Source organism: Haemorhous mexicanus, chromosome 9 (genome assembly GCF_027477595.1).
Source record: "Haemorhous mexicanus isolate bHaeMex1 chromosome 9, bHaeMex1.pri, whole genome shotgun sequence".
Classification (NCBI taxonomy): domain Eukaryota; kingdom Metazoa; phylum Chordata; class Aves; order Passeriformes; family Fringillidae; genus Haemorhous; species Haemorhous mexicanus.
Window position 1 is genome coordinate 2,744,606 of NC_082349.1, and position 27,544 is coordinate 2,772,149.

At 45.3% G+C, this 27,544-nt stretch overlaps 2 protein-coding genes across 7 annotated transcripts in view; one reads left to right on the forward strand and one right to left on the reverse strand.

The window, feature by feature from the left end:
* Positions 1-27,544, forward strand: part of DOCK7 (dedicator of cytokinesis 7) — a 96,399-nt gene that overhangs the window by 37,238 nt on the left and 31,617 nt on the right. For 4 of the 6 annotated variants that reach the window (XM_059853628.1, XM_059853629.1, XM_059853630.1 and 1 more), the window contains exons 15-23: positions 15,189-15,306; positions 16,037-16,107; positions 16,812-16,950; positions 17,134-17,235; positions 17,488-17,574; positions 18,335-18,566; positions 19,901-20,065; positions 21,904-22,073; positions 27,008-27,097. In XM_059853628.1, coding sequence (XP_059709611.1) covers positions 15,189-15,306; positions 16,037-16,107; positions 16,812-16,950; positions 17,134-17,235; positions 17,488-17,574; positions 18,335-18,566; positions 19,901-20,065; positions 21,904-22,073; positions 27,008-27,097 — 1,174 coding nt within the window. The remainder of the gene's footprint in view (positions 1-15,188; positions 15,307-16,036; positions 16,108-16,811; positions 16,951-17,133; positions 17,236-17,487; positions 17,575-18,334; positions 18,567-19,900; positions 20,066-21,903; positions 22,074-27,007; positions 27,098-27,544) is intronic. The other 2 variants (XM_059853631.1, XM_059853633.1) reach the window with 1 other exon arrangement.
* ANGPTL3 (angiopoietin like 3) lies at positions 559-9,700 on the reverse strand. Its single transcript, XM_059853627.1, has 7 exons — positions 9,132-9,700; positions 7,931-8,041; positions 7,026-7,143; positions 6,222-6,335; positions 4,985-5,080; positions 3,170-3,439; positions 559-1,388 (listed from the first exon to the last, which is right to left on the reverse strand). The coding sequence occupies exons 1-7, from the start codon at positions 9,627-9,629 to the stop codon at positions 1,207-1,209; spliced, it is 1,389 nt and encodes a 462-aa protein (XP_059709610.1). The 5' UTR covers positions 9,630-9,700; the 3' UTR covers positions 559-1,206.

Sequence of the window (27,544 nt, forward strand, 5' to 3'; positions counted from 1 at the left end):
CTCATCCCTGTTACAAACCCATGAGAAGGAAAAGGATTTTTATTGCAAAATTTCTGTAATTAACACATTCTTTTCATGGGGTTTCACTCTGACAAATGACAACCAAAACCATTTCCTGTGCTGAGATAAAAAACCCACACTGTACAAGGGTTGGGGAAGATAAACAAGTCAATATGACTCAGGGGAACCGCAGGACTGGGGTTTGTCAGTCAGCACTTCCAGGGCCAGCCCAGGGCTGTCACTCAGTGTTCTGCAGCTGAAGTTCAACCTGTGAGTGTCCCCAGGAGCTGGACCAGCCCTGTCCCATGGGTTGTGCCTACTGGGTTTGTGGGTTGGCACCCTTGACCCCATTGGAGCAGCTGTTCCCTAAGTGAAAGGTGTTTTGGTGTGTGCTCACTTGGTTGTTTGTTTAATTCCTTAGCTGGTTGGATTGAAAGGTCACAAAGGCTGGGCTCTGATTCATTTCAGGTGAGGAGAGCAGATCTCTTCCTCCTTTCAGTGAGTTTGAAGTTTGGCTCTTCACTTGAAGAGAGCAGCCCCAGCTGTGCAGTTGCCCTGTGGGATCTGTAGGATCCAGAGGAGCAGAACTGCTCTGACCCCCTGTGTGTGACAAACCTGCACAGAGCTCCAGAGAGCATGGATTGGCCTCAGCTGCACTCCTGGAAAACTGTCTGGAAATACCCAGAGCCCTAAAACCAGCAATTACCCCTCTTTCATTTGCTCCTGAAACATTCCACAGCAAAAACATGAACCAAACATTCAATCCGTTACTTCAAGAAACAAAATTTCTTTTTTTTTTTCCCCCTAAATGTTTTCAGTAGGGTTTTGCCAGCCCTTTGTTCCCAGAAAACACGTTTTTTTTTCCCTACTACACAACCCAGAAAGGAATGCACAGCCTGAAAACCCATTCCCCCAAACAATATAATCCAATATGTGACAGGTTGGCTCCTAGGCATTACAATTTCACTGTGGGGAAGGAAAAGCTCCACAAAAAGTTGCAGCACGTTGACATTGGGGCTTGAGGGAATGACAGTACTCACCAGACATTTTGTAAGACCATCTCTGATGCCTCAGGTTTATTTTTTGCAGAAATTCCATGCAGGGCATGGATTGGGGCTTGGCATCTGTTGGTAAACAGCATCAAGTCCTTTGGTGTGGTGAAGTTCATTGTGTTTGTTCTGAGTTAAAATGCAGCAGGTTGAGCACTCAGTCAAAGCTTTTTAAGTCTGTTGGGTGGATCATTATTTTGGTTGACTTGAGCAGGTAGTATCTTCCTTTCTTAGGCTTCCAGTACAAACCTTTTCCTCTGTCCAGCCTTCCCCTGGACCTTGGTGTGACGTAGTTCCCGTTCAGGTTGGTTTCCTCACACTCACTGTGCCACCAGCCTCCTGAGGAGAAACGTGGGCACGTCAGTCTGTGGCAGAGTAAACAGCTCCTCTTTGCAACACAAATCTGCATTAGGCCCTAAATTCCAGCTCAGTTGGCATCTACCCAGGATTCCCAAATCACTGAATTGTTTGGGTTGGGAAAGTCCTCCAAAGTCACTGAGTGCAGCCATTCCCCAGCACTGCCAAGGCCACCACTGACCCATGTCCCCAAATGCCACATCTGTCTGGAATTTAAATCCCTCCAGGGATGGGGATTCCACCACCCTGGGCAGCTGTGCCAGGCCTGGAGAACCCTTTCCATGAAGAAATTGTCCCACATATCAATCTAAGTCTCCTCTGGTGTAACTCGAGGCCGTTCCCTCTCCTCCTGTCCCTGTTCCCTGGAGCACAGCCCGACCCCCTGGCTGTCCCCTCCTGGCAGGAGCTGTGCAGAGCCACAAGGGCCCCCTGAGCCTCCTCTGCTCCAGGCTGAGCCCCTTCCCAGCTCCCTCAGCTGCTCCAGACCCTTCCCCAGCCCCATTCCCTTCCCTGGCCATGCTCCATCCCCTCAGTGTTCTTGTCCTGAGGGGCCCTTCCCTGGACACAAGATGCCCCTCTTGGCATTCTTTGAGGCATCCACAATTTTCAGGAATGCCTGGGATGATGTACAAAGTGTTTGTTGCATGAAGCAGGTGGCTGGAGGACAATTTTGTCTCCTGTGGTTCAATCATTTAATTGCTTCTTCAGTTGTTTGCTTTCTGCTATAAACTGACAAACATAAAAGCTTTGTAAATCAGAGATTTACAAAGGGTTCAAGGGTTCTTAATTAAGAACCCTTTAACCAAATTATCTCCAAGGAGAAATGGCCTCAGCTTTGCATCCCTTGCTCTTTTGGGAGTGATTATATTGTGTATATATGACAAGGAGCTAAATTCTGCCTTTGAATGGAAACTCACTCAATTAGTAACTTTAGGGTTGTAGTCTAAATGGAGTTGGAAGTCAGTTTGTTTTTAAGATTTTTGCAAAAAGGGATCAAACAGCTCAACCTGGAGCTGTCACACCAGAGCAGGCATCAGATGAGGGACAGCCCTTTGCTTCAGAGTTTGGAATCTCATCCTGGGGTTATTTCAGCCTGTGCTTCCTGTTCTGCTTCTGGTGTTGGTTGCACCAGGAGGGCAGGATTAGATGGGATATTGGGAAGAAATTCTTCCCTGTGAGGGTGGTGAGGGGCTGGCAGAGGTTGTCTGGAGAGACTGTGGATTCCCCATCCCTGGAAGTGTCCAAGGCCAAGTTGGACAGGTCTTGGAGCAACGAGGGATAGTGGAAGGTGTCAGGGTTGAAACAGAATTCACAGAACTCACAGAATGACTGGGCTGGAAGAGACCTTCAAGATCATCGAGTCCAACCCAGCCCCAACACCCCCACTGAACCCTGGCACCCAGTGCCACACCCAGGCTGGTTAAACACACCCAGGGATGGGGACTCCCCCACTTCCCTGGGCAGCCATTCCAGAACTTTATCCCCCTTTCTGGAAAAAACTTTTCCCTGCTATCCAACCTGTATTTCCCTGGGTGCAGCTGGAGGCTGTGTGCTCTGGTTGTGTCAGTGCTGCTGGAGACAGAGCCCAGCCCCAGCTGAGCACAGGCACCTTTCAGGAGCTGTGCAGTGATGAGGGCAGCCCTGAGTCTCCTTTTCTCCAGGCTGAGCACCCCCAGGATGAGCTTTAAGCTCCCTCCCCAGCCCAGCCCTTCCGTGGAGCAGTGGTGGTGGGGCAGAGCAGCTGCCATGCCCTGGGGCTGTACCTGGGTGGCTCTGGGGGCAGCTGGAGCCCCCGGCCGTGTCCCCGCGGTCGGCGGTGGAGAAGCGCAGCCGGGCGTGCTCCGGCAGCGCGTTGGGAATGCTGCCCGACATCCTGGACAGCTGCAGGGTGAAGTTGGTGCTGGGGCCCCCCAGGCTGAAGCTGTACTCGATGTGCCTCCTGTTCCCTCTCCAGTCCTGCAGCTCGATCCGCAGCAGGTAATTCCCCTGCTGGGTGATGGAGTAGATCTTCTTCAGGCCCAGCCAGAATTCCTCTGCAAAGTTGGAGGGAAGAGATGGTTTTAGGGATAACCTGCAGGTAGTGTGTGTGAAGATACAGTATTTAAAAGGCTTTATTAATTGCTTTAATTAAATCAGTGATTTGAGTCTTGGGGACCGTTGATCTTTGCAGAGGTCTGCTGCTACATTCTTTTTGTTTACCTCTGCTAAATTACACACTGATGATCAATAAAAGCAGGAGTTCTAAATGAACTGGAGCTTCCCTTTAAGTTTCCCACCTCGTGTGGAACTCCGAGAGGGAGCTGGAGACATTTAAAAGGTGTGCAATTGTAATGTGTGACAAATGAAGTGAGTGACATACATAAAACCTAATGGCAATTGTTGCATTTTGGGAGGAAAGAGCTGCAGAGCCAGACTGGGGTTTCAACACCCTCCTGTACAAAGGGAATTTTTCTTTTGCTGGAATTTCTGATCATTAGTTTAATTGGTTTCATATATTATATTCATTAAGTAGCTTATTATCAGTGCAGGTAATTGCCACATGTACAAAGTGGTGCTGAATGTGAGTGCCATGCACACAGCTGGCATTAAAAGCCATAGAGCACAAGATGCTTGAAGAAAATACTCCCTGATTTCCACATTAGGAGCTGTAACCTGGTTTATTTTATCTCCTCAGAAGATGCAGTAGAGCTCTGAGTAGGACATAGCTGAGAGCAGTGAAATTCTCTGTAAAATTCAACACTGAAAACATTTGGCTGCTTCTTGGTGCAGTATTTGGGAATTGGGAGATCTATTAAGGAGCCACTAAAGCATCCAGCAGGACCAGATAACCTTTACAGCTGAAAGTCTACCTCAGCTCAGAGCTCCTGACCCAAAACAGAGGGAAAAGTTGAGATCCAGCAGCTGTGTATTATAAAAGATGTGGAAACAAGTCAATATTGCTGCTCACCTTGGTGAGGTTTAGATCTGTGCTATGCTTAGAAAGTCAGACTATTTCCCAAACAAGAGGTCACTCATCTCGTACGAGAAAAACAAGGAGAAGATTCTGGATGAGGAGGCTGTTGGGCAGCACTTGGTGCTCCAAATTCTTTGGAGTTGATGATTAACAGGGGAACGTGGGTGTTTCCTCACCCTATCCAGCCATGGAGGGGATTGGCCACTCTGGAGAAGCCTGAGATGTTTGCTCAGGGGAGCACACACAGCCTTGGGCTCTCCTGAGGCTGGAAAAATTGATGTGGTTTTAAGAGTAACAGGATTGTAGGAAGGCTCAGAGAAAGTAGTGACAGCAACTTCGTGAGGTTTTGCCTTTGTGTGTATTTGAAATGCTTTGGGAGGTGCTTTTATAAGTAGTAAAATCTTGGTGAAATAGTGTTTAAAGCATTGTGGCCTTGATTCAGTTTCTAAACACACATTTGAAGGGATGTCTTAGAGAATTTCAGGAGTTATGTGCTCTAGTAAGCACTTCCTGCTATTTCCAATAAATCAGTCAGCTGCTATTTGCAAGTTTAGTCTGCTTTCCTTTCCATAAGAAGATTCAGCTTCTCCAATCAATTGATACACACAAAAAAAGGGATATTTACCATTGAGGTCACCAAAACCATTTGTGTAGGCATCCCAAGTTCGGTTGAAATCCAGCGATCCGTCCACTCTCTTCTGGATTACAGTCCAGGATGTGCCTGTGAAAAGGGGAATTAAGTCACAGCTTGGCCTTGGCCTCATTCCCTGTCCCTGAGTGTGCTCTGGGGTGCTCCCATTTTGAGGTAGAACGAGTTAATTGTGTCTTGGTGAAGGGAATTCAAATGAGCCCAACTGGAGAGAGCCCCGGGCCCTCCAAGTGTCCTTGGCCACACCCGGGGTGACTCCTCTCACAGAATTATTCTGTTAGGCTGCCTTAACTGGGTTTCACTTGTTTATGAGGCCTAAGAGACAGAGAAATTGATAAAGAAGAGATAAGAGCCCCAGACATTGGCTCAGAGGGTCAGACTCTGCTGATAGTGGCTGGCTGCTGGCACAGCTCTGGGGCAGGGACGAGGTGCTGGGGCTGTGTCCAGCTGCAGCTCCAGGGGGGTCTTCCCTGAGCCCAGGTCATGACACCCTCACTTCAGCAAATGGCAGCAGAGAGGGCAGCCCTGAGAGTTGTGTTTGCACATCCAAACACGTGAGGTGGCCCCACATGCTCCCCAGCTCTCTGAGGGCATGGGAAGGGATGTGGGGCAGGCACAGAGCAGCTCTGGGGGGTGCAGAGGAGCCAGGGAATGAGGTGGTACCACCTGAACCAAGCTGCAGGTGGCAAAAGGACAAATTTGGGTTCCTTAGGAAGGTGACATGACAGTTGTGTTCCTGGCTGCTGAGCCACCCAAACGTGGCCCAGGAATCCCATGCCAGGACTCATTTCTCTGGGTTCAGTTTGGCACAGCTCAGTCTAAAGCAGAGCCCGTTAATGAACAAAATGTTACTTTTGTAAAAGCAAATTGTTTGCTGTTTGCTTTTCTGTGGGAAATGCATTCATGGTTACCCTGTAATGGATTTTGTAATGACCATTTTCATTGCCTACAGCTAAAGGGGCCTGGGATTAGGATATCCCTAATTTATGTCACATGATGGAATGTCCTTTCCTCAGTATAAATAAGAGGGGAGTTAAGAATGAGAGTAGTGGTAAGAGATTGCAGGATTTAACTTAGAGCAGACAGGCCACTAAGAGAAGTCAGGAGGATACATGAATCGTAAGTTTTTGTGTGCTTTGGGAGGAGACAAAGTTGTTTGGCTTAGAGGAAGATATTTGTGTGAAAATTAGACTGTTGCTGGCACAGCTCTTACCAAATTTCATTTCACAGTAGACATTAAAAGCTTCTGAGCCATTGGGCTGAATAGTGTAGACCCCACTGGCCTGCACCCCAGTGTGGTAGAGGGCAGTGCAGTCAGCAGCAGCACCTGGGGAGGAAACAGCCTGTTAGAAATCCTGCTTGGGGTGTGCTGAGCTGAGAGCTAAAGAAAAGAATGGGAATGATCATATTGGTAATTCTATTTTACAATAAACGTCATGGAATGGACAGACTGCTTTGGGTATCATAGTGCAGCTGCCAAGGTGTGAATAGGTTGGGTTTTTAAGTTAGGCAGGGCTTCAGTTTGGAGGATTTTGGAAAGTTTCTAAGGCCTAAGACTACACTCTGGCAAATGGGCTTTCCTACCCATTGTAAGGTTCCCAGTAAATACCATGCTCACTGCTACACTTCATCAGTGCTTTCAACTTCAAAGAAAGGCCTCCCAAATCTTGTAATTAGCCAGTGTGAAGTAAATGAGTTCTTTGTTCAGGCTCCCCGAGAGAGGCATGGGTAAAAGCATGGTCACAGCATGTTTACAAGAGGGGAATGGATCCTGTTACTGCATTTTTGGACATTGTTCCTGTGTGTCACCCCAGAGACAAGTACAGCTGGAGTGGAGCTAAATAGATAATGACATTTTTTCCAAAAAATGAAATCTAATTTCTTCCCACAGCCCAGTGGATGACATAAAAATCTTCTCCTTTTAGTCTTTGGCTCCTACAGACCAATCCAGGGCTGTCCCAGGGGGTGGTGGGAAGGCAGCACGTGCTGTAGTCACATCTCAGAGATGGGGTCTCACCATCAGCTCTGTATGTCCCAGCCGTGGGCCTGTGCACAGCAGAGGGGATGGGCTCTGCTTCCTGCTGCTCCCCCAGGAAGGAATTCTCCAGGAGCTCCAGGAGCTCGATGTGGTTTACCTGGAAGAGCCATAATTACACTGTTAACTTCCCAAGGCTCTGGAATGATGAGCTTCATGGATCAAGACAATGTCATGCAGAGAATAATTTTTCTTGAGTGTAACCCTGTGGAATACCCAATTTACCACATAAAAATAACTGCAGCTCCACACTGGTGGATTTTAGGTGTGGGATTGCCAGCTGTGCCACTGCTCTGGCAGGGTAGGATTCATGAGGGGGGGAAATGACCCCTTCTCTTGTGGTGCACCTTAATGGGCAAACAGATTTAACTTATTTAATAATAATTTTTAATGGGCAAACAGATGAGTTTATTTCCTCAGGTGACATCACTTAGACAAATAATGCCAACAGCTGAGGAGGACAGAACCCACAGTTCCTTAGGCTGAAATGCATTTTCCTCTCAGAATAAATTAAACCTGATCATGCTGGTTGTACTGTATTACAGGGATACATGTTGGACTTCCACTCTGGGAGTGGATTTTGGAAATTAAGAAAGAGGTAGAGAGCAATGGAAGAGCAATAATGTGATATGTAATGAGAGGAAAAAACCCCAAATGAGCAGTCAGAAGTGCAGCAGCCTGGTGTTGAGAGACAAGATATCAAAGCTGTTGTTGGCCACAGCTCCTGCCTGGCAGCACTGCAGCCTCTCCCCAGAACAGGTAGCTCAGAATGGTCCCACCTTCCTCTGCACCCCAAACTGAACAAGGGGTGCCTGACCCCAAGGGTGGGACCCTCAGCTCCCTCAGTGTCAGGAGAGATGGAAGGAGAAGCAGAGTGGTTCCTGTACCTTGTCCTCCAGCTCCATGATCTGGTTGTGCTGCCTGTCCAGCTGCACATGCTGGTCCTCCACGATTCTCAGGAGCTGCTTGATGTCATTGTCCTGCTGCTCCACAAAAGCCTGAGGACAGGGAGGAGAGGATGGAGGAGGGTTAGGAGCAGCAGAAGACCTTCAGCACTGGTGCTGCCTCTGTAACTCTTGTCCTGGGGCCAGTTTTGAGAGGCACAAACCACTGAATGTTCCCTTCCCTTTCCAGAGAATCCTAGAATGTCCCCAGCTGGAAGGGGCCCACAAGGATCATCAAAGTCCAGCTCCAGAGGTTTGCCTGCTTTGCCTCTAAAATGAAAAATTTCTTTGCTTCTGGAGCAAACACCCAGTTTTTGAAGACAAACTGCTGGCAGCTTTGTAGACTCTTTTTTTAAATTGCTCCTTTCCTTCCCTTTTCACATCCAGAATAATTATGTTCTGTGGAATTGGCCCTTAATTCAAACTAGATATATGGCACTGATCAAAAAAGGGAAAAATTCTCAGCATTTAAGGTATCAGCTTGGGATTTGAGAGATCAGGATTCATCTTTTTGCTTTGACACAAGCATCTAGTATTTTCCCATACAAATTGCTTGGCCTTTTTATGCTCCTGCAAAATACAAGTTAATATTTCCTTTTCTGTAGAAAACCTTATGCCCACCTAACTGCTTGCATGATTAACATATTAATTTTGTTAACACCTGTAAGGTTCTTTGGTTCTGGAGGTCCTACAGGTGCTATAAATGCCCCTCTGTAAAAGTTTGAACTCCCTGTTTCTGCACTGGGCAGGCAGTTCCCTCTGCAGTGATTTGGGATGAGCTGGTGATGTACCAACCCATGGCCTTGGGAATCTCATAATTTTCCCGACTGCAAAACTTTTTTATCATTATGATGACAAAATTCCTTAAAATCGATTTGCAAATCAATACTGAAAATAATACAGAGCTTTATAATTTCACATTTTTTCACTGATTTCTCTGGGGAATTTTGCTGCAAAATTAACGCTGTGTCAGAGTAAGGCAGTGATTTTTTCAAGGTTATTACAGTGATTTCTTTCTCAAAAAATCAGACTAATACTCCAGTGAGGAGCAAGGGGAAGCATGAGCTTCTATTGCACAATTACTGATGATGGCATTGCAGTGTATTTTGGCTCAGTGTGTCAGGGCCTTTCACAAGTCACTTACTTTGAGTGAAGAAATTTCTTTTGTCTCTTGCACCGAAGGCTGGAAAATGGCCAGTTTGGTGACCTTGTCCTCCAGTCCCCACACTTGCTCCTGCAGCTGGATTTTGTTTTGGATGAGGTCTTCAATCTTCAGGTTCATCTCCTGTGAGAGGTTCTTTATCTCCTCATTGTTGATTTGCAGCCTGGCCGTGGTTTGCCGGAGCTGTTCTTCTTCCTCCTTGATTTCGCTGGTTTGCAGGGAGAGCTCGTAAAAGGACCTGTCAAAAATGTAGAGTTTCTGGAAGATGTCGTTCATCTGCCCCTTGGTCTTGTGGACAAAGTCTTTGAGGCCATGGCCCAGCTGGAGGAGCCCATTGGCCAAGATTCGGACATCGTCCAGCATCGCAAATCTCGATTTCGTTTCGGGAGATGCGGCGGAACCCACGGAGAAAAAATCCTTGTCAGCTCCAGCTGGGAGAGCCAGGGGGGCCAGGAATAGTAAAACTGGAATGATCTTCATGTTCCCTGCTCCTGGCTGTCTTTGCTCAGGATGCAGAGACTTTTCCCAGTGACAGCTCGTGCTCTGCGGCTGTTCTGGGTTGCAGAGCTTGATCTATTTATACTCCTCTTCATTTTAGGAGAGGCAGAGCAGCAGGTTGATCATTAAGCTGTGTGTGTTTGAACGAGTGTAACCCCTCCTGAATGTAGGTTGGTACCTGGGAAGATAAAATTGAGAGACGGGCATGTTGCTGATTAAACTGGTTCTGAACTTTTCCATCTGCTAGGCCTTCTGGTGTAAAATGTTATTGATGACACGGTGTTTTTCACACAGCTCTTTTTAATAGGTTAATTTTGGGTCATAATCTTGCTAAGGGCTTAAATTGCTCCTTGTTTGTGTTGTTTGGTTCCCTTTATTGCCTCAGGAGTGTGAAAGGATTTTACCATGTTTGAGAGCACTGGATGTTCAGGTTGTGAAGCTCCTTGATGAGCTGTGGAAGGGCAAAATATTCCCAGATGATTCACACAACTTGGTTTTCATCTCAGGCCGTTTTCTGATGTAACTCATTGTGCTGCAGTGGATTTACTTGTCATCGAGCCCAGATTAAGTGAGAAAGAGGGAATTAGGTCCAGAGATTGCCTGGATGTGATTCTGCTGTGTTAAGGTTTGTGCAGTAATTTACGCCATATAAAACTTATTTTTTAAGAGCTGCTTTGCAGAGGTGGGTGAGATAAATAATACCTCGCTTGCATTTCTCACCTTAGCATTCTTTTTGCTGTTTAAGATTCATACTGCATAAAGAAAGGCTGCAAGTGCTCTGAAATAAATGCCCAGTTCTGCAGTGAGTTTCTGCATGAAAACATAGGCTTTTTGGGTAGTGTAGCAGTGTAAGTCAAAGGTATTTCTCTTTCTGGACTCATTCATAGCAATCCAAGAAATCAAAATCAAACATTGCACAATGTGCTTTGGAGAGTTTTCAGGTTTTTGCCAAATTCTTGTATGTTTGGAAATTCTTCCCCTGGACTTTTTGTTGTGTTGTTGATGTACATATGCACGTATGATATGAAGCATCAATAGAAAAAAGGTTTAAAAACTGAAATTTTTACCTCATGCGTTGGATTTTTTGTGTGCTTAGGGGTTGGTAATATCCAGGGTGACCTTCCCATTCACAATTAAATACTGTGAAAGTATTTTAGATCTCACATTAATTGCTGGGTAATATTTTGTGCTGGTATGATTGGGATCAGAGTTACTGGAGCACTTGAAGTGTGGAAAAATAGCAGAAGCAGGGAGATGATCAGGCCCAGCTCTGGGCAGAATAGGGATTCCTTCAAAAAAAACAATTCTGAATTGTTTCTCTGGCATCTGACACTGGGATTTTGGGCTGCAAAGCTTGAAGAACTGGTTGTAAAATTAAAAAAGAAAAAAAAAAAAAACCCCGAACCAATGTATAGACATTCTTCAATCCACTTCACAGTACTTAAGTGGCTCTGGTTTTATTTGGTTTCAAATGAACCATTTTCTTTTTTAACTATTTATTGTAAGAAATCTTTCTGGTTTATTTTGAATTCTTCCTAACCCATCACTCCCAAAAATCTTTCTTCTTGGCTTAGTCTTTAGAAAAATATAGGGAGTTACTGAAGAAATAGCAAGGACCAAGCAACTGGGGATCAGACATTCTGCCAGGTTTCTGCAGCTTGTGTGTCCCCTGTGCTGCTCAGGCACGACACTACCTGTGGGAAAGGTTTGTTTTCCAAAGGGAAAAGGCAGCCAAAGGCCCTGATGTCAAATATTAATGAAGCACTAATTAGCTGCCAAGCACGTTTCCCTATTAATGCCAAGGCCATGAAGTCCGACAGTGCTCAACTCACTACAGAGCACCCCTAGATGTCACAACAGTCCCAGAGTCCAGAAGAAAAGTGGGACACAGGAAGGCAGAGAGGAGAAAAGGCATCTGGCATGACTGAACCATGAAATTCAAGAGCTCTGGAAACCCTGAGAGGGAATCCTGCCTCTGAGGGTTGTCAGGAAAGATGTATATAACAAACATGATCCTGAAGATCTTTCATGCACCTGGGTGACCCTGATTATATGGGCTTTAAATGATTTTTATAGTAGGAATAAAGCAAAGAAAAAGGTCTCTGGGTTTTACTGAAAAGGGAAATTTTCATAATAAGAAAATTCATTCATAGAAATTTTCATTGTAAGAGTTAGGAGCAGCTCTTAATGTTTTAATGCCTTTGTGAAGGATTTTGCAAAATGGCTGCAATGATATTACATAAATATTTAGAGGAGTGCCTGGTGCCATTATGTCCATGGCTTGGGAAGCCTTTGCACTTTAGCAATTTATTTTATGGAAGTAGAAGTACTTTTGAGATCTGTTTTAGATAATAGGATAAGCTTTGCATATATTTGGCGTGGCATTTTAATAGAAGCTCCAAACACAAGCCCTTGGGTTTACAGCTCCTGCCTGAAACTTTGATTGATGGAAATGAAGACATTTATAATGTTCCTGTCAGTTTTTCAGCCATCAGTCCCTTTCCATGGCTGTGTTTAGACAGGAAGATATGAGGTTTTCAGTGATGTGGGGTAGAAGAGAGGCTGGGAGAGCTGGGGATGGAGAAGAGAAGGCTCTGGGGAGATCTTAGAGCTCCTTCCAGGGCCTAAAGGGGCTCCAGGAGAGCTGGAAAGGGACTTGGGACCATGGCCTGGAGTGACAGGGCAAGAGGTGATGGTTTTAACCTGAAAGAGAGTAGTTTAGATGAGATTAGATATTGGGAATAAAATTAATTTCTGTGTGGGTGGTGAGGCCCTGGCCCAGTTTGTCCAGAACAGCTGTGTTTGCCCCATCCTAGGAAGTGTCCAAGGACAGATGGGACAGGGTTTGGAGCAGTTTGGGACAGTGGAACGTGTCCCTGGACATGGCAGGGGGTGGAATGAGGTGATCTTTACATAAGGTGATCTTTACATCCCTTCCAACCCAAACCAGGGTTCCAACCCAGCTTGACCAGTGGTAAGGTCAAGCAGGATTTTTCCATTTGGGATCACATTCTGATTTGCCAGCTGGGTGTTTTTTCCCTCTTTCCATGTAAGTTTTCCATGAAGGGAAGATGCCTGTAATAGGAAACCCTCCGGAGGGAGGCTGCCTGAGCAGGGGGGAACATCCCCTCTCCCTTATTCCAGTGGGATCTGTGCATCTCAAATCCCATAAGCACCAAGAGCTTCTTCCCAGTGAAATGCCCTTAATGAGGGCTTGAAAAGCAGAGGAGAGGGGAGCAACCTGTCCCTTTCCTCAGCATAAATCAATCCTTGGCATAAACCTGCCTTTAATATAGGGATCCTATAGCCTGGCTTCACAAATACCTTAAATCTTTCTCTTAAGCACTAATAATACTTAATAAAAGTTTTATGAGCAAGGTACATTTTAGAGTAAATTTTCATATCCATTTTCATTTTAAAAGAACATCAAGCAGCAAATGTATTCATGGCAGAACAAAGTAATTTAGGAGAGTCACAAAAATGGCCTTGGCCCCCTCTGAAATAGTAGGAGAGCGTTGATTTGGCAAAGTGACCAGTGGGGATGGGATTCCAAAACTTAATTCACCATGAAGGACTTGAGAGGGAAGAAATTCCCACTTGCCTGCTAAGATTATTCCTCTGCCTGCAGGGGTGAAGCAGAGCTTGGTTCATGAGGCTGCCCCAGATGTCCCTGGAGCTGGGCTGCTTGTAGGGAATTCCTCAGGATCAGCATTAGCTGTGGCTGTGTAGCTGGGACTGTTAGGGAAGCAGGTGGAATTGCCATCAGAACCAAGGCCTTGGGTGGGATTCATTGGCCAAAATCTTGTCATTAGTGCCATTTCAGGCAGGCAGGGGCAGCCTCCCTTCGCAGCTGCTCCTCCAGGAGTGTGTCCCACCAGTGCAGGTGTTTTGGAAATTCCTGGCATCTAAAAGGCACCAGGTACCTTCCCTGAGTTACTGCCCTCCTGAGAATACAAAAAAGTCTTTTTGTTACCAACCTCCTGCTGCCAGCACTTGACAACAGCTGCTTTATTACACCTTCGAAGTTGTCCTGCTGTGCTCCTCGCTTCACTTCTGAGCCCATCTGGCATCTGGTGTCTCTGTGGGACAAGGAACAGTTGGAAACCACTCACAAATTGTGCTCAGACCCACGGAGCAGTTCCCAGAGGGAAGGGAGCCTCTTTTTCCTCTTGCCTAAGAAGCCAGGGCTGTTGGAGGGCTGGTTCTGCCGTGTTTGGCCAGAATGCAGAGTGCCAGTCCTTCATCCCTGGGAGCTGGAGGCAGCACTTGAAGCCCTCCCTGAGCTCCCATGGAACCATCCCTGCTGGATCTCCTGGCTGGAGCCAGGCTGGCCAAGGAGGATGATGCTGGTGTGCTGGGCAGGGCTGTGTGGGAGGTGGAATGGGGATTGCCAAGCTGCTTCTTTAAAGATGTGCAACAATTCATACATTTAGACTTGTTTAGCAGCAAAAGAACGTTCATTTCCTCTGAATAACTGAGTGTTGAGGTGGAAAAGTCTGCTTTTTTTTGTCTTTGGAAGAACATCAAGGAGCTTTGTGTAGATCTAAATTGCTTGCACAAAGGACAGATAGGGGTTTATAGTGGACAGTTTTGCTGATGAAGTGTGAATCCAACTTTCACCTTGTTGGCAAGGGCCCAGCAGGGCTCAGAGGACAGAAAATACTGCAGAATTTTGCATCTCTCATGGCTATTAAAGTAATCAGAGACTTGGAGAAATGGGACTGGAAGGGCTTTCCACAGTGTGTCCCCTGCCCAGCAAATCTTGAGGTTGTCTTTAAACCCATCTAAAGAGTGTCTGCCTCACCTGTCCTGAAAAAACATCAGAAAATGGAGGTTTCACACCCTCAAGGCAATTTGTTCTACTGCTTTAACTCTCCTTACAGCCAGAACATTTTCCCTTGTGCCTCACCTAAATCTCCTGTGCTGCAATTTCCTCCCATTAGGCCCTGCCACATTCCCTGTGGATGTGATGAGCACTTTATTACCTCAGCCTTTGAAACAGTTCTTTAGCTACCTGGGAGTGCTGTTGTTACCTGAAGCTACATGTATCCATTCAGCTCAATCCATTTTCAGAGGAGAAATGTAACATGAAGTTATCCTGATGTCAGGACATTTAAAAAAGAAAAGAAAAAAAAAAAAAGAAAAGGACAGGCCACAAGAATGAAGGTATTTAACAGAAACCAGCTGCTCTGTGTTGAGCAAATAAAGTATATGAAGTAGAAGTAAATAAAGCTTTTGTATTCATATGTTTTCTTTCCACTTGAACTTAGATTGTAAAATCACTAGGAAATTTTTAGATGGATTTTTCAAGTACCCTTCCAAACAAGAACTGTTTCAAAGTATGATGAGAGTTCAAAAATTATGTCTTTTGATGTCTGAAATAAGGTGTCATTACCAAAGACAAATTGTCTGGGTGTGCACTGCATCTGAGAGAACAGAAAATGTCAAACCCTTCACTGTGAGCCTTTCCAGAGAGGCTTAAATAACAGCATTAATGAAGGTGTGACCCCTCTCATCAGCTGCTGCCTTTGTCTCTTGCAGGAATCTCCTTTATGTGTATCCACAGAGCCTTAACTTCGCCAACCGGCAGGGATCTGCCAGGAACATCACAGTGAAAGTGCAGTTCATGTATGGAGAGGATCCCAGCAATGCCATGCCGGTGAGGGGGGCCCCGTGCTCCATGGGGAGGGCACAGCGCTCCTGGCAGGCAGGAAACCCCTCTGTTCAAACCTCACTGAAATGCATCTCAAAAGAACGAGTTCAGAGGAATAGAAAATGGTGTTTCAGAGCAAACAGTGCAGTTGTGTAGAGTTTGTGAGGTAACAGTGGAGCAGATGGAATTTTAACCTGAGATTGTTGATTATAAGGGTGGTGAGGTCCTGGCAGAGGTTGTCCTGAGAGATTCTCCATCCCTAGAAGTGTCCAAGGCCAGGTTGGATGGGGCTTGGAGCAGCCTGGGATAGTGGAAGCTGTCCCTGTCTCATTCCTGAGATGGGATTTAAATTCCCTTCCAACCCAACCCATTCTGGGATTCTGTGTTTGCAGCAGACACTGCTCGTGGTTGGAATAGAAGTTTTGCTTCCATGATAAAGGATTAAGGGTGCCAGCTTTGTTCAGGGCCAGCAGTGATCCCTACTCAGAGAGGATCTGTGCAGGGGTGGTTCCATCCATCAGTTCTTCTGCCATGTCTGTGTCCATGTGTCACTGGAGTTGTTGAAATTGTGCCTTTTCAGTGACTGAGTGAAGTGCTGCCTGTAAGTGAAGGGGCAGGGAACGAGCTGTAACAGGTGCACAATAAATGGAGCTCTAAATGTCTCTGCAGGATTGTGGAACATATTCTTGGCACAGTTTTATAGGGGTGGTTCTGTGTTTTTTTCCTCTTTTTGCAGGTCATCTTTGGCAAATCCAGCTGTCCCGAGTTTTCCAAGGAAGCATACACAGCTGTGGTGTATCACAACAGGTAAACACAGTGTGGAAGTGCAGTTACTCACCAGTGACTGGTGTTAATTATTTAACAATCAGCGTCTGGACAGCACTCACAGTGACTGCAGTGCCAGTCGATGCTGTCCTTAGAGTTTTGTGACAACTGGGAGACAGAGTCTTTGTTTGCTGTGGTACAAATCAGCTTTGTGTGATCCTGAGCACGTAGCCCAGCTCAGCAGATGCTCCAAGTACAGCTCCAGTCAGCACTCATGAAGATTTATGTTCCAAACTCATGGGAGCAGGTGCCCCCGTTGTTTTCTTGGAGCCTTTTAGACATTAGGTACAAATTGGAGCTACTTGCTCTTGAAAATAATTTCATTGCAGCTGGGGTGAGGGGTGCTGAATCCAGCAGGAACGTTTTCCTGGCTTTGCAGCTGTGCCAGGGAGAGGTGTTCCAGGGGAGATTCCTGTCCTGCAGGTCGGGCTTGTGGCAGTGTCCACATTGAGGCAGGAGTTTATTGCTCATGTGGTTCAGAGTGCTTGTGTGAGGAGGAGGCTGCTGCCCAGTTTTTGTGGATTAGAAGTTTTTCCAGTCCTTGGTGATTAGAAAGTGAGCTTTAATCCCTTGGGTAGCCCATACACTGCCTTCCCTGCAGATCATTTAACTCAAAGGCTTCAGTCTTGAGCACGAGGTAGCAAACCACTGTGGGTAACTCAGCTGAGGCTCTGCTCTCTGCCCAGATCTCCTGATTTTCACGAGGAAATCAAGATTAAGCTTCCAGCCACTTTGACAGACCACCACCACCTGCTTTTTACTTTCTACCACGTCAGTTGCCAACAAAAACAAAACACACCCCTGGAGACTCCAGTCGGCTACACCGTGAGTGTCTTTCCATCCTTGCATTTTTCAGCAGAGGATTCATTCAAATGTATTTGCTGGCTCTTTGTTTAGCATCCCTCATATCTATATAACTCATATCCCATTGGAGAGCTTGGGAAACTGGCAAAAGCTCCAAGAAAGCCTGAAGAAATGTGTGCTTTTGTTGTTTTCTTCTCTTTGCAGTGGATCCCAATGCTGCAGAACGGCCGGTTAAAGACGGGTCAGTTCTGTCTGCCTGTGTCATTGGAAAAGCCACCCCAGGCTTACTCAGTGCTTTCTCCAGAGGTGAGCTGAGTTCTGCCTGCTGGAAACCAGCAGAATACATGTGAGAAAAAATGAGAGGATGTATATGTACATATCTCTGTGTGTGCATTTACTTATTTCTTAAATGCCATTAAATTTAGACAGAATTTTAGTGGTTGTGTGTGGCTATGTGTATGTGATCCGACCAAAATAAATGAAAATAAATGAAATTGTAATTAGCAGAGCCTAAGCTCTGCTCTGTCACATTCTCTCTGATTCTTCCCCAACCTGCAGGTTCCTCTCCCCGGGATGAAGTGGGTGGACAACCACAAAGGGGTTTTCAATGTGGAAGTTGTTGCTGTGTCATCCCTCCACACTCAGGTGGGTGTTGAGTGCAGTCACTGGAATAAAATAATCTGACAGTTGAAACACTGTCAGAGTTGATGCTGAGAAGGGTGTGACAATCCCTTGTAGTGAAATTACAATCTCATTTTCAGTTCTGAGCCAGCACACCTGTTTTTCCACATTTTGCTGTGAGTATATTTGCAAAATTCTGCTTAAAAATATGAGTGGTTTGGCCTTAATTCACAGGGGGTGAATGGCCAACAGTGTTTTCAGCCAGTTGTGTTTGGTACAACAACTCTAACACAGCCCAGGCAAATGATGTTTTCTTGTTCTTGTTTTCTTGTTCTTGTTTTCTTGTTCTTTTCTTTCCTCTCCTCCTCTTTTGTTCCCTCCCTCTATTTTCCCTCTGTCTGCCTTTGATCTGAAAATAAAGATGACAATCATTTTGTTTAATCATTTGAGCTTTTGTTTCATTAATTCGCACTGTGTCATTTTGATGGGGTGTGTGTATTTTATTTGTGCTGTAAGTAGTAATGTGATTTTAGTGCATTTTTGTCTGGTTTGTCTAAGAATACATAGTCTGTGGGTCCTCTAGTTTTGCCTTGATAACTTTGAAACTAGAATTAGAATAAAATATGGACAGATCTCTCAAAGATGTTGAATTTCTGCTAATTTTGTGGGATTAAATGGCCAGATAGAAAAATGAGGGTGAGAACCCATCTGTGAGACACAAATCCATAGAAAATGAAGATATTTTGGGGATTCTTGCTGATTTTTTGCTTCTTGCTTGTTGTAGGACCCTTACCTCGACAAGTTCTTTGCACTTGTCCATGCTCTGGATGAGCACATGTTCCCTGTGCGAATAGGAGACATGAGAATTATGGAGAACAACTTGGAAAATGAACTGAAGAGCAGCATTTCAGCTTTAAATTCCTCTCAACTGGAGCCGGTAGTGCGATTTCTTCATCTCCTGCTTGACAAACTGATCCTTCTGGTAGTAAGACCTCCTGTCATTGCAGGCCAAATAGGTATTTTATTTAAGTTTTATAGAGAATTACATAGCTAAAAGTTTGACACTTCCAATTTTATCATATTTATGTAGAAGTAAAAAAGTCCATTTTTATGCTTTATTTTAGTGCCACTAATATACCAAGTGTCTCCCAAATAAAACATGCTGGCATCCAGATCTGGGGTGATATACACAGGAGCAGTATTTAATATTTAATAGAAAGCTTCCAAGAAGGACTGGGAATTTGGTGTCCAAATTGAGCCACCAAAAAAAGAGCCTGATTTTCCTGGATGCTCAGCATGTTTTTAGCACTGGAGCTTGTTAAGGTGTCTTCATCCTGACAGAAAGTAGAGGTTTCAACCTTATTGGTCACCTTGGCAAATCTGGAAGTAGGTGAAGTAGGAAATTACAGATGTTGCATGTTCCTGTTGTGGATCTGATACTGCCAGCATGAATAATCCCTTCTTTTGCTCCTGTGAAGGGCTAAGCTCTGACAGTTCAAAAAATCTCAAGTTTAAGTCAGGATTAGATCCTTACTATTTAAAATAGCAGTTTTTGCTGGTTTGTTTTTGTAGGAAACCTGAGTTTGGACATGGTGGAATATAAGGATCTAAGACTGCTTTAAAAATATTTTTAAAAGTATTTTCTTAGCTGTATCAATTATTTATTTATTTAATCTTTCTGGGAAAGAATTTACCTGCATTTTTATTTTATATTTTAATGTTCTTTAACTCTTTCAGTGTTCTGTATTGGTTTAGTTGGAATTGTATGGAATTTAGTTGGCTTGTATGGAATATTATGGACATTAGTGACTGGATTTATTTAAAATAAGATTTTTGTTCTCTAGCTACTGTCTTCTTTATCCTCAGTTTTTCTAGAATACCTGCTTCAGTCTGTAGTTTTTTGTGCTCATTTTCAGAGCAGCTTTTTTCTCTCAACAAAATGAAATTGTTCATATGATGCAGTTTGTATTTTGGCTAAGGCTTAAATAGAGGAAATAATTAACTGAGAAAAGCATGATAAATATCCAAAGGGTATTATCCATCAATTAAACAAAGACTTGCTCTTGTTACCATTGCAGTTGATGACCAAAGCTGGGCTGGTTCCAGAAAAGGAGCCTAAGTTCATTAAGTTTAATTTTAATAAAAGTGGCAGCTGATCACTGGAGCAGCTGTCCTGCTCTCAGGCTGGCCAGGCCTGGTTCAAACTCCAGGCTCAGTTTGGGATGAGGAAAGCTTGCTAGGCTCTGAGAAGCTCCACCATTTACCCTGCAGGAGGGGATGAACAGCACATGTAGGATTTCCCCTGGTTCCTGCTGCACTCTAAACCAAACTCCTTCCTTTTTGCTTGCAGTGAACCTGGGCCAAGCATCTTTTGAGGCGATGGCATCGATCATAAACAGACTTCACAAGAACCTGGATGGCAACCAGGACCAGCATGGCAGGAACAGCCTACTTGCTTCCTATATTTATTATGTTTTTCGCCTGCCCAACACCTATCCCAACTCACCATCACCAGGTAGCTCTTTTGTTTTTCATTTTATTTCAAGTTTGGTAAAAGAAGGCAGAAGCCACTTCCTGGCAAGTGCTCCTGAGCTCCAGCTGTGTGGCTGCTTCCCTGCAGGGCCCTGTTATTAATTTGCCAGTGTAGCCACTTAAAAGATGAGTTTAATTACTGTTAGTTGTGTCAGAGATTTAATTATTTGATGATTTTAAATAAGTGTCACTGCTGAAGGATCATGAATAATGGCAAAAAATAGGATTTTAGGGTTTTTTCTGTGAGACAGGGGTGATGCACTCCTGGCTTGTTATGTTTCCCAGTCTCCTTCACAAGAGCTTTAATAGTTTAATCCAGTTCCAGCAAAAGTTTAAACACTGGCTGGATGGAATAGATATCCAAAGGGTATTATCCATCAATTAAGCAAAGACTTGCAGTTGATGACCCAAGTTGGGCTGATTCCAGAAATAGAGCCTAAATTAATTAAGTTTATTATTTATATAATATTTTACATATTTTAATGTATGTATATATACACACGCACACACATATATATATACACGTGTATATATATATATATATATATATATAAAACATGGTTTTATTTCCATGTATACCTATAAAATATAGACATTATATATTTAAAGTAGGAGTGTAAAATACTAGAAAACTTATGTCTGGGTGCAGGAGGGAAATAAATTAATCCCAGCTGAGAGCAAGGAGTGGGAGAGAGGTGGTGTGAGTGACAGCCATGGAAAACCAGTTTGGAAAGAATGTTCATGCACACAGTGGTGAAGCTGTGAGAGGTGTTGGGATGGTTTTGTACCTAAAACTGTGCCCACCTTGGGTGGGTTTTGAGTGTGAGGTCTAGAAAACATCCTGTTAGCTAAAGACAATGCCACAGGGAGCCTCCTGCTTCCCTGTGGATAAAACAGCTTTTAATTCCTATGCTGGAGTGACCAGGCAGGGCTGGGTGTCCTGAGGGGGTCTGGGTGATGGAGGATGGCCAGAGTGACCAGGCAGGGGAGGCCTGGCTGTCCTGAGGGGATGGCTGGACTGACTGGGCAGGGCTGGCTGTCCTGAGGGGCTCTGGGTGAGGGGTGACTGCACTGACCAGGCAGAGCTGGGTGTCCTGAGGGTGAGGGATGGCCAGACTAACCAGGGGAGACCTGGGTGTCCTGAGGGGGTCTGGGTGATAAAGGATGGCTGGACTGACCGGGCAGGGCTGGGTGTCCTGAGAATGAGGGGTGGCCACACTGACTGGGCAGGGCTGTCCTGAGGGCTCTGGGTGATGGAGGATGGCTGCACTGACCAAACAGGGCTGTCCTGAGGGCTCTGGGTGATGGAGGATGGCTGGACTGACCGGACAGGCCTTGCTGTCCTGAGGGCTCTGGATGATGGAGGATGGCTGGACTGACCGGACAGGCCTTGCTGTCCTGAGGGCTCTGGGTGATGGAGGATGGCTGGACTGACCAAACAGGGCTGTCCTGAGGGCTCTGGGTGATGGAGGATGGCTGGACTGACCGGACAGGCCTTGCTGTCCTGAGGGCTCTGGGTGATGGAGGATGGCTGGACTGACTGGACAGGCCTTGCTGTCCTGAGGGCTCTGGGTGATGGAGGATGGCTGGACTGAGCGGACAGGCCTTGCTGTCCTGAGGGCTCTGGGTGATGGAGGATGGCTGCACTGACCGGACAGGCCTTGCTGTCCTGAGGGCTCTGGGTGATGGAGGATGGCTGGACTGAGCGGACAGGCCTTGCTGTCCTGAGGGCTCTGGGTGAGGGATGGCCAGGCTGACCAGGCAGGGCTGTCCTGAGAGCTCTGGGTGAGGGTTGACCACACTGACCAGATGTCCCTGCAGGTCCTGGCGGCCTGGGGGGCTCCGTGCACTACGCCACCATGGCCAGGTCGGCCGTGCGCCCCGCCAGCCTCAACCTGAACCGCTCGCGCAGCCTCAGCAACAGCAACCCCGACATCTCCGGCACCCCCACCTCGCCTGACGACGAGGTGCGCTCCATCATCGGCACCAAGGTACGTCTGTCCTCTCCTGTCCTGTCCTGTCCTCTGCTGCCAGGGACCCCCCAGAGCCCCAGCACCTCCCAGTCCTTCCTGAGTACCAGGGAAGGGCTTGGGGGGTGTCCCAGCCCCTCCTCAGCCCTCTCCTGGCGGTTGCTGTTGGCACCACAGGAACGCTGCTCCTAGGAAATGTTCCTGACTTTTGGAGCCATCCTGGAGTGCTGCTTCCACAAGTGTGGGGGCTGAGGGCAGGAGTCCTTCTGGATTTGTCTCCCCCTCACTTTTTGCATGGCCAGCAGCCGAATCCTGAGCCCAGCTCTGTTGTGTCTCCCCAAACCCTGCATCCTCTTACCCCACTCTTCCCTCCCAACCCCAAACTCCTCCTCTCCTCTGCATTCAGCTAAGCAGGTTTCTCTACTCCTCGTGTCCAGAGTGGATGTCTTGCACACTGCAGGAATATTCCTGCTCCCTGTGTCGCCCGGGGAGGACTTGGGATGCTTGGTGGGAGGCACAGTCTGGCCAGCTGAGCACAGGGGCACTGACTCCCACACTGGCTGCCCACCCCAGAAAGTGACATTCCAGTGTGGGTGCAGAGCATCCAGCATGGTTGTACTCTGGCTCTTGAGTAAAGAGTAAATTCAGTTAATTTCAGTGAATCCTTCTCCTCCTGCTGACTTCTAACTACACAGAACCACCACAGTCCCAATCTGAGCCCTTCATTTTGTGCCTAAAATAGGTGGGATGAGCCAGGACAAAGCAGTGTTGGTAATTCCCTCCCTTGAGAGGAGTGCCTGAGCTGCTTTGGGGGTCTCTCTTATTTTTTTTTTTTTTAATATTCTTCAAACTGTGATAACTTCATCAGGATTAGACTCTTTCCCACCATGTCCTTTCACTCTTCCAGCAGAGGTGAATTCCTGAGCCCTTTCAGGGACCTGTTAAATTCCTTTGGAAGTCTAGGGATCAAGGTTGTTACCAAAGGCACCACCCTGACCAGACAGGCTTGATGTGGCTGATGCTGGGTTTTATAAGAGCAAGAAAAACAGTTTGAGGAAGAGGTTACCAGTTTTAAATGAATAACAACATCATTTGCTGACCAAATAAGAGGCTGAAGAATTGTGGGTAGGCAAATGGTTATTTCTTACATCAAAGTCTGGACTTGGAAGTCTTGAAATATTTTAAAGACCACTTCAGTATCTTGCTAATTAAACAAGCCTGACCTTTTGTGAAATGCCACAGGCACTGATGTGCATATGGAATTTACCCAGGCTATCAGAAGTTTAACGTGTGCTGGCTTGGTGAATAATGTCACAGTACAAAATAAAGAGAGATTTTCTTCCAGAGGTGTACTCCAGGCTTTAAAGGAAAACCTGTTCTGTGGATAATTGTTGAGGGAAAATTTTCCTTTAGGGTAGTCTGAGCATCAGGAATTAACCTCAGTCTGGCTATACAGACTTTTGGTTGAGTGTAATTATTTCTGTTTCTTAATAGATAAAAGTAAGACACTTCTTGAGATGCTGACATGAGTAAAAGGGTGCAAAAATCCCTGTTGTTTCTCCAAGTAATGGCTTAAGGAATAGATAGGTTCTGATTTGAAGCACAGGTTCCCTATCACAGGAAGTTTTCTGCTTTAAAACAGCTTGAATTGTGGGGTTTTTTGTTGTTTGAGGGAGGTCTTCAAAGTCCAGTCTTGTGTTATTTTTTTTAGTCTAATGTAAGGTGTTTAGAGGTGTGGTATGAGTGCTTTAAGTCTCCATTATCACCTTCTTACTTGATTTTGAAAACTCTTTACAGGATTTAGAAGATTTCTGTCTATTGTCACAGCAGAGGAGGTCTTAGGTTTGTCACTTGCTTTGCCACCATTTGTGAATTGAAACCATGTAAATTTTATTCCCTACTAAAGAAAATGTATGAAATGTCTAAAATGACATGTTTAAAGTGATCCTGGAATGCTGGAGGTGTGCTGGGAAAAGCTCAGAAGACATTGTGGGGTTTCATTGCTCTGCCAGTGGATTTTCACAGATGTGGGTTATGTTCCTGCACAGACCCAGCTGCAGGTTGAGCCCCAGGGGCAGCACAGAATTTAACAACAGCTTTGTGAACTTTGGAGTGTCTCTGCCAAGCAGTAATGAGCTCTTGTACTCCTTCTGTTTTCTGAAGAGGAAAGAATCCTTCCTTTTCTACATTTTTACAAAATGACTTTTGCTGCTACAAACACAGGATGTTTTTAATTGTTATCCTCAGAACTAGAGTGACAAGATTAGGAAAGCCTGAGAGAGAAATGTGAGGGAGATAAAGGCATTTTCAAAATTAGTCCTGATTTTACAAAACAAGAGCTTAGTTCAGCATTCTGCAAAGCCCTTTCGACTTTAAATCACTGTGAGCAAAATAAAGCATGTTTATGGGGCTGAGCAGGGCACAGGGCTTTGATTTATTCCTGCCAAAAAGTAATTGAGATTAAAACACTCTCCTTATGTGTTCAGTATTTTTTTTATTGGACATCTTAAGCAAAATTACAGCACTGCTGAGCTCTGCCTCGAGGAGCTCGGTGGATTAATGGTTTGAATCCCAGGTTACAGCTCTCACACCAGGTTCAACCTTGAGGTGGATTTTAGTTTGCTGAGAGAAATAGATTATTTGGCTTGGTGGACTTGGCAGCTGATGCTGATCACTGGGATGAAATGGGCTTCACCTTTGCTTTGTGTACGGGGAAAAAGCCCTAAGTTGGCACAGAAGTGAGGATGGGAGCTCTTGCTCAGGTGAGGGTTGGCAAAATCAATGTGTGGTATTTATAAGGAATTGTGTCTATCAGAGCTGCTTCCTGGGACCCAGGGAAGTCCACTCCATCCCCCTGAATGTTCCTGATTTGGGAGCAGCCTGGGTGACAGCACAAGTTTAAATTTTTCCTTCTTTCTGAGTGTCTCAAGGAGAAGAGAGCAGAGGAAGGAGGGATCCACAGTAATTTTGCCAAAATGATCCATTGCAGTAGAATTTGGAGTACAGGCTAGATTGAGCTTTTGAAAAGCAGGATGGTTTTTCAAATGTTTTGTTTGGAAAATAGGTTGGTTCCAGAAAAAGGTACGTGCTCTTTCCTCCCTTTGCCACAGTGCCCAGGGGAAATGCCCAAGTGAAATCCTGTCCACAGGTTCTGCCAGCAGTGCTGGACTTTCATTCCATAGGCAGGGAACCCTGGAGGATTGACAGTCAGCCTCTTCAGTTTCTTAGCATTTCTGTAAGAATTGTAGAGCTTATGAACTCCAGGCGACCCTGAAGGTGCTGGAAACCTCAGAGAGCATCCTCACATCTCAGCACCAGTTTTCCTCTGTCACAGTGTAAATCTCACTTGGCTCCATGGGAATGGGTCTAAACTGAGCAAAGGACAAGTGGGATTTTTCAGGAGGAGGAGAATTTTTGAATGTCAAGCATTCCAGACAGGACAGGCCAGACCAGAGCTGTTGACAGGATTAATGTTCTGTGTGTATGTGAGATATAAAATAATCCTCTGGACTCGATGTCTCGACAGGCACCTGAGAACTCTGGTTCTAAGTGCTGCTGTGTTTGCAGTGTACCCACTTTGATTGCTTGTAAGGACTGAACTTTGACTACTGTATGGCATGCAACATGTAATATTTCTTTCCTTTCCCAACTGCTTTCTGTCACATGCCCAGGGCTTGGACCGCTCCAATTCCTGGGTAAACACTGGTGGTCCAAAAGCAGCCCCATGGGGATCCAACCCCAGCCCAAGTGCAGAGTCAACACAGGTGGTGTCTTCGGTAGAGGTTTTTCTGCCTTTGTTTTCCCTGATGTTTCCCTGTAGAATATCTTCCTTTCAGTGCATATTCCAGTTTTGATTTTTTTTTGTTGGGTTGTTTTTTTTTTTTGTCGTAATTGTTTATTTGAAAACTTTTCAGTTTGATTTTATAAATTCTCATCTTCCCCCCCACCACCCCACCACACTGCATGAAAAACCTCCGGTCGCGTGAACGTGTCTCCTCCTTTCGTTTCAGTGGTTGCTGGTCTGTGAAATGTAAATGCTGTGACTGCTTTTGTTTTCTTTTTTTTCTCTCTTTCTCTCACACTAGTTTCAGCTTCAGGTGGAGCACTTTCTAAGTGGGAACATTAATCACAGCTTCATAGTTTTGTCCATGTTTGCCATTCCTTTTGATGTCGTGAACCATTTTGCCATTCTCATCAAGCATTTAGTATTCATCGTCCAGTAATCCTTCATGACGTGTTTGAGTGGAATACTGTGAACCCAAATTGATTGCCACATATGAAATTCTCTCTTAAAACATGTAAATTTGAGTGCTGGAGGCAGTGATTTGCCAGGGCCAATTGTATTGTTCTGTGTTGCAAAGTATGAAAACTTTACAGCAGCTTCAGTCAGGAAGAGTTTATTTAGCCCCCATTGCCTGCTGCTCTCCACTGCATGGTTGCCTTGAACGTACCTCTCAACTGCTCCTCCTTCCCAGTTCATCAGCCTTCCCAAAATATTTAGTCCAGTTCACTTGCTCTCGTGGCAAATTATTTCCATCAGAAGCAGAACTTGAGTGATTTTCCCCTTGCCCGTGGCAACAGCAGCATGGCTGTGGGTACATCCCCCCATGCTTGGCCTCTGGTAGATTGAGAGGTATGGGCTGAAATTCCAAGTATTACCTGTGCATGTTGATAAAATGCAACAATGGAAAAGTTTCATGCTTTGCAGCATTGTCTTTGTGCATCAGAACATGCAGTTCTTTAAATAACTTCTGTGTCTTAAAACCAATCAGAATTGCTGTCGTTTTGTTTAGACCCAATCTGTAAATGCCTAAGAGTTTGAGAATGCTTAAAAAGCTGTAAAAACCCTACAGTTGGAAGAGTATTTTTGTAAATATTCGTTGTCCTTGAGCTGCAAACCCCATCCACGGCAAACTTTAATGTCCTGTCATCATTCATTCATCTCCACTCCGTAGGCTACGGATCGAAGTTGTAATCGTATGTCTTCGCACACTGAGACGTCAAGTTTCTTACAAACATTAACAGGACGATTACCAACCAAAAAGGTAGATTTCAGTGGAGACAATTGATATTGTGGGGCAGGGAGGTCAAGTCATTCTGAAAACGTGATGCAATTTATTCTTTTATTTATAGCCTGATTATTTTTTTTTCCCTCCCGAGGTCATTAGGAACTGCTGGTGCTTAACACCTCTGAATATCCAGGCTGTAGGGAATGTCAAGTATTTGGAGTTGAATTGGGAAGAACTAAATGATCAGGAGTTGCTTGTCTGATTTAATGGCCGTAGTGTTTGGGGCCAGTTTATTACTGGCTTTCAAAAAATATGAATAGCACTGTCTAGACACGTAAATGATGCATTTTGTGAGTAAAATGAAAATGTGTTGGATGGCTCAGTGTGCTGAGCTCACTTATCCAGGTGTTAATCCAGAGAGACTCCAGAAAGGGAATGGGAGTCACTTTGAAAGTTAACTCCCTTAGAGGAAATGAGGACCTC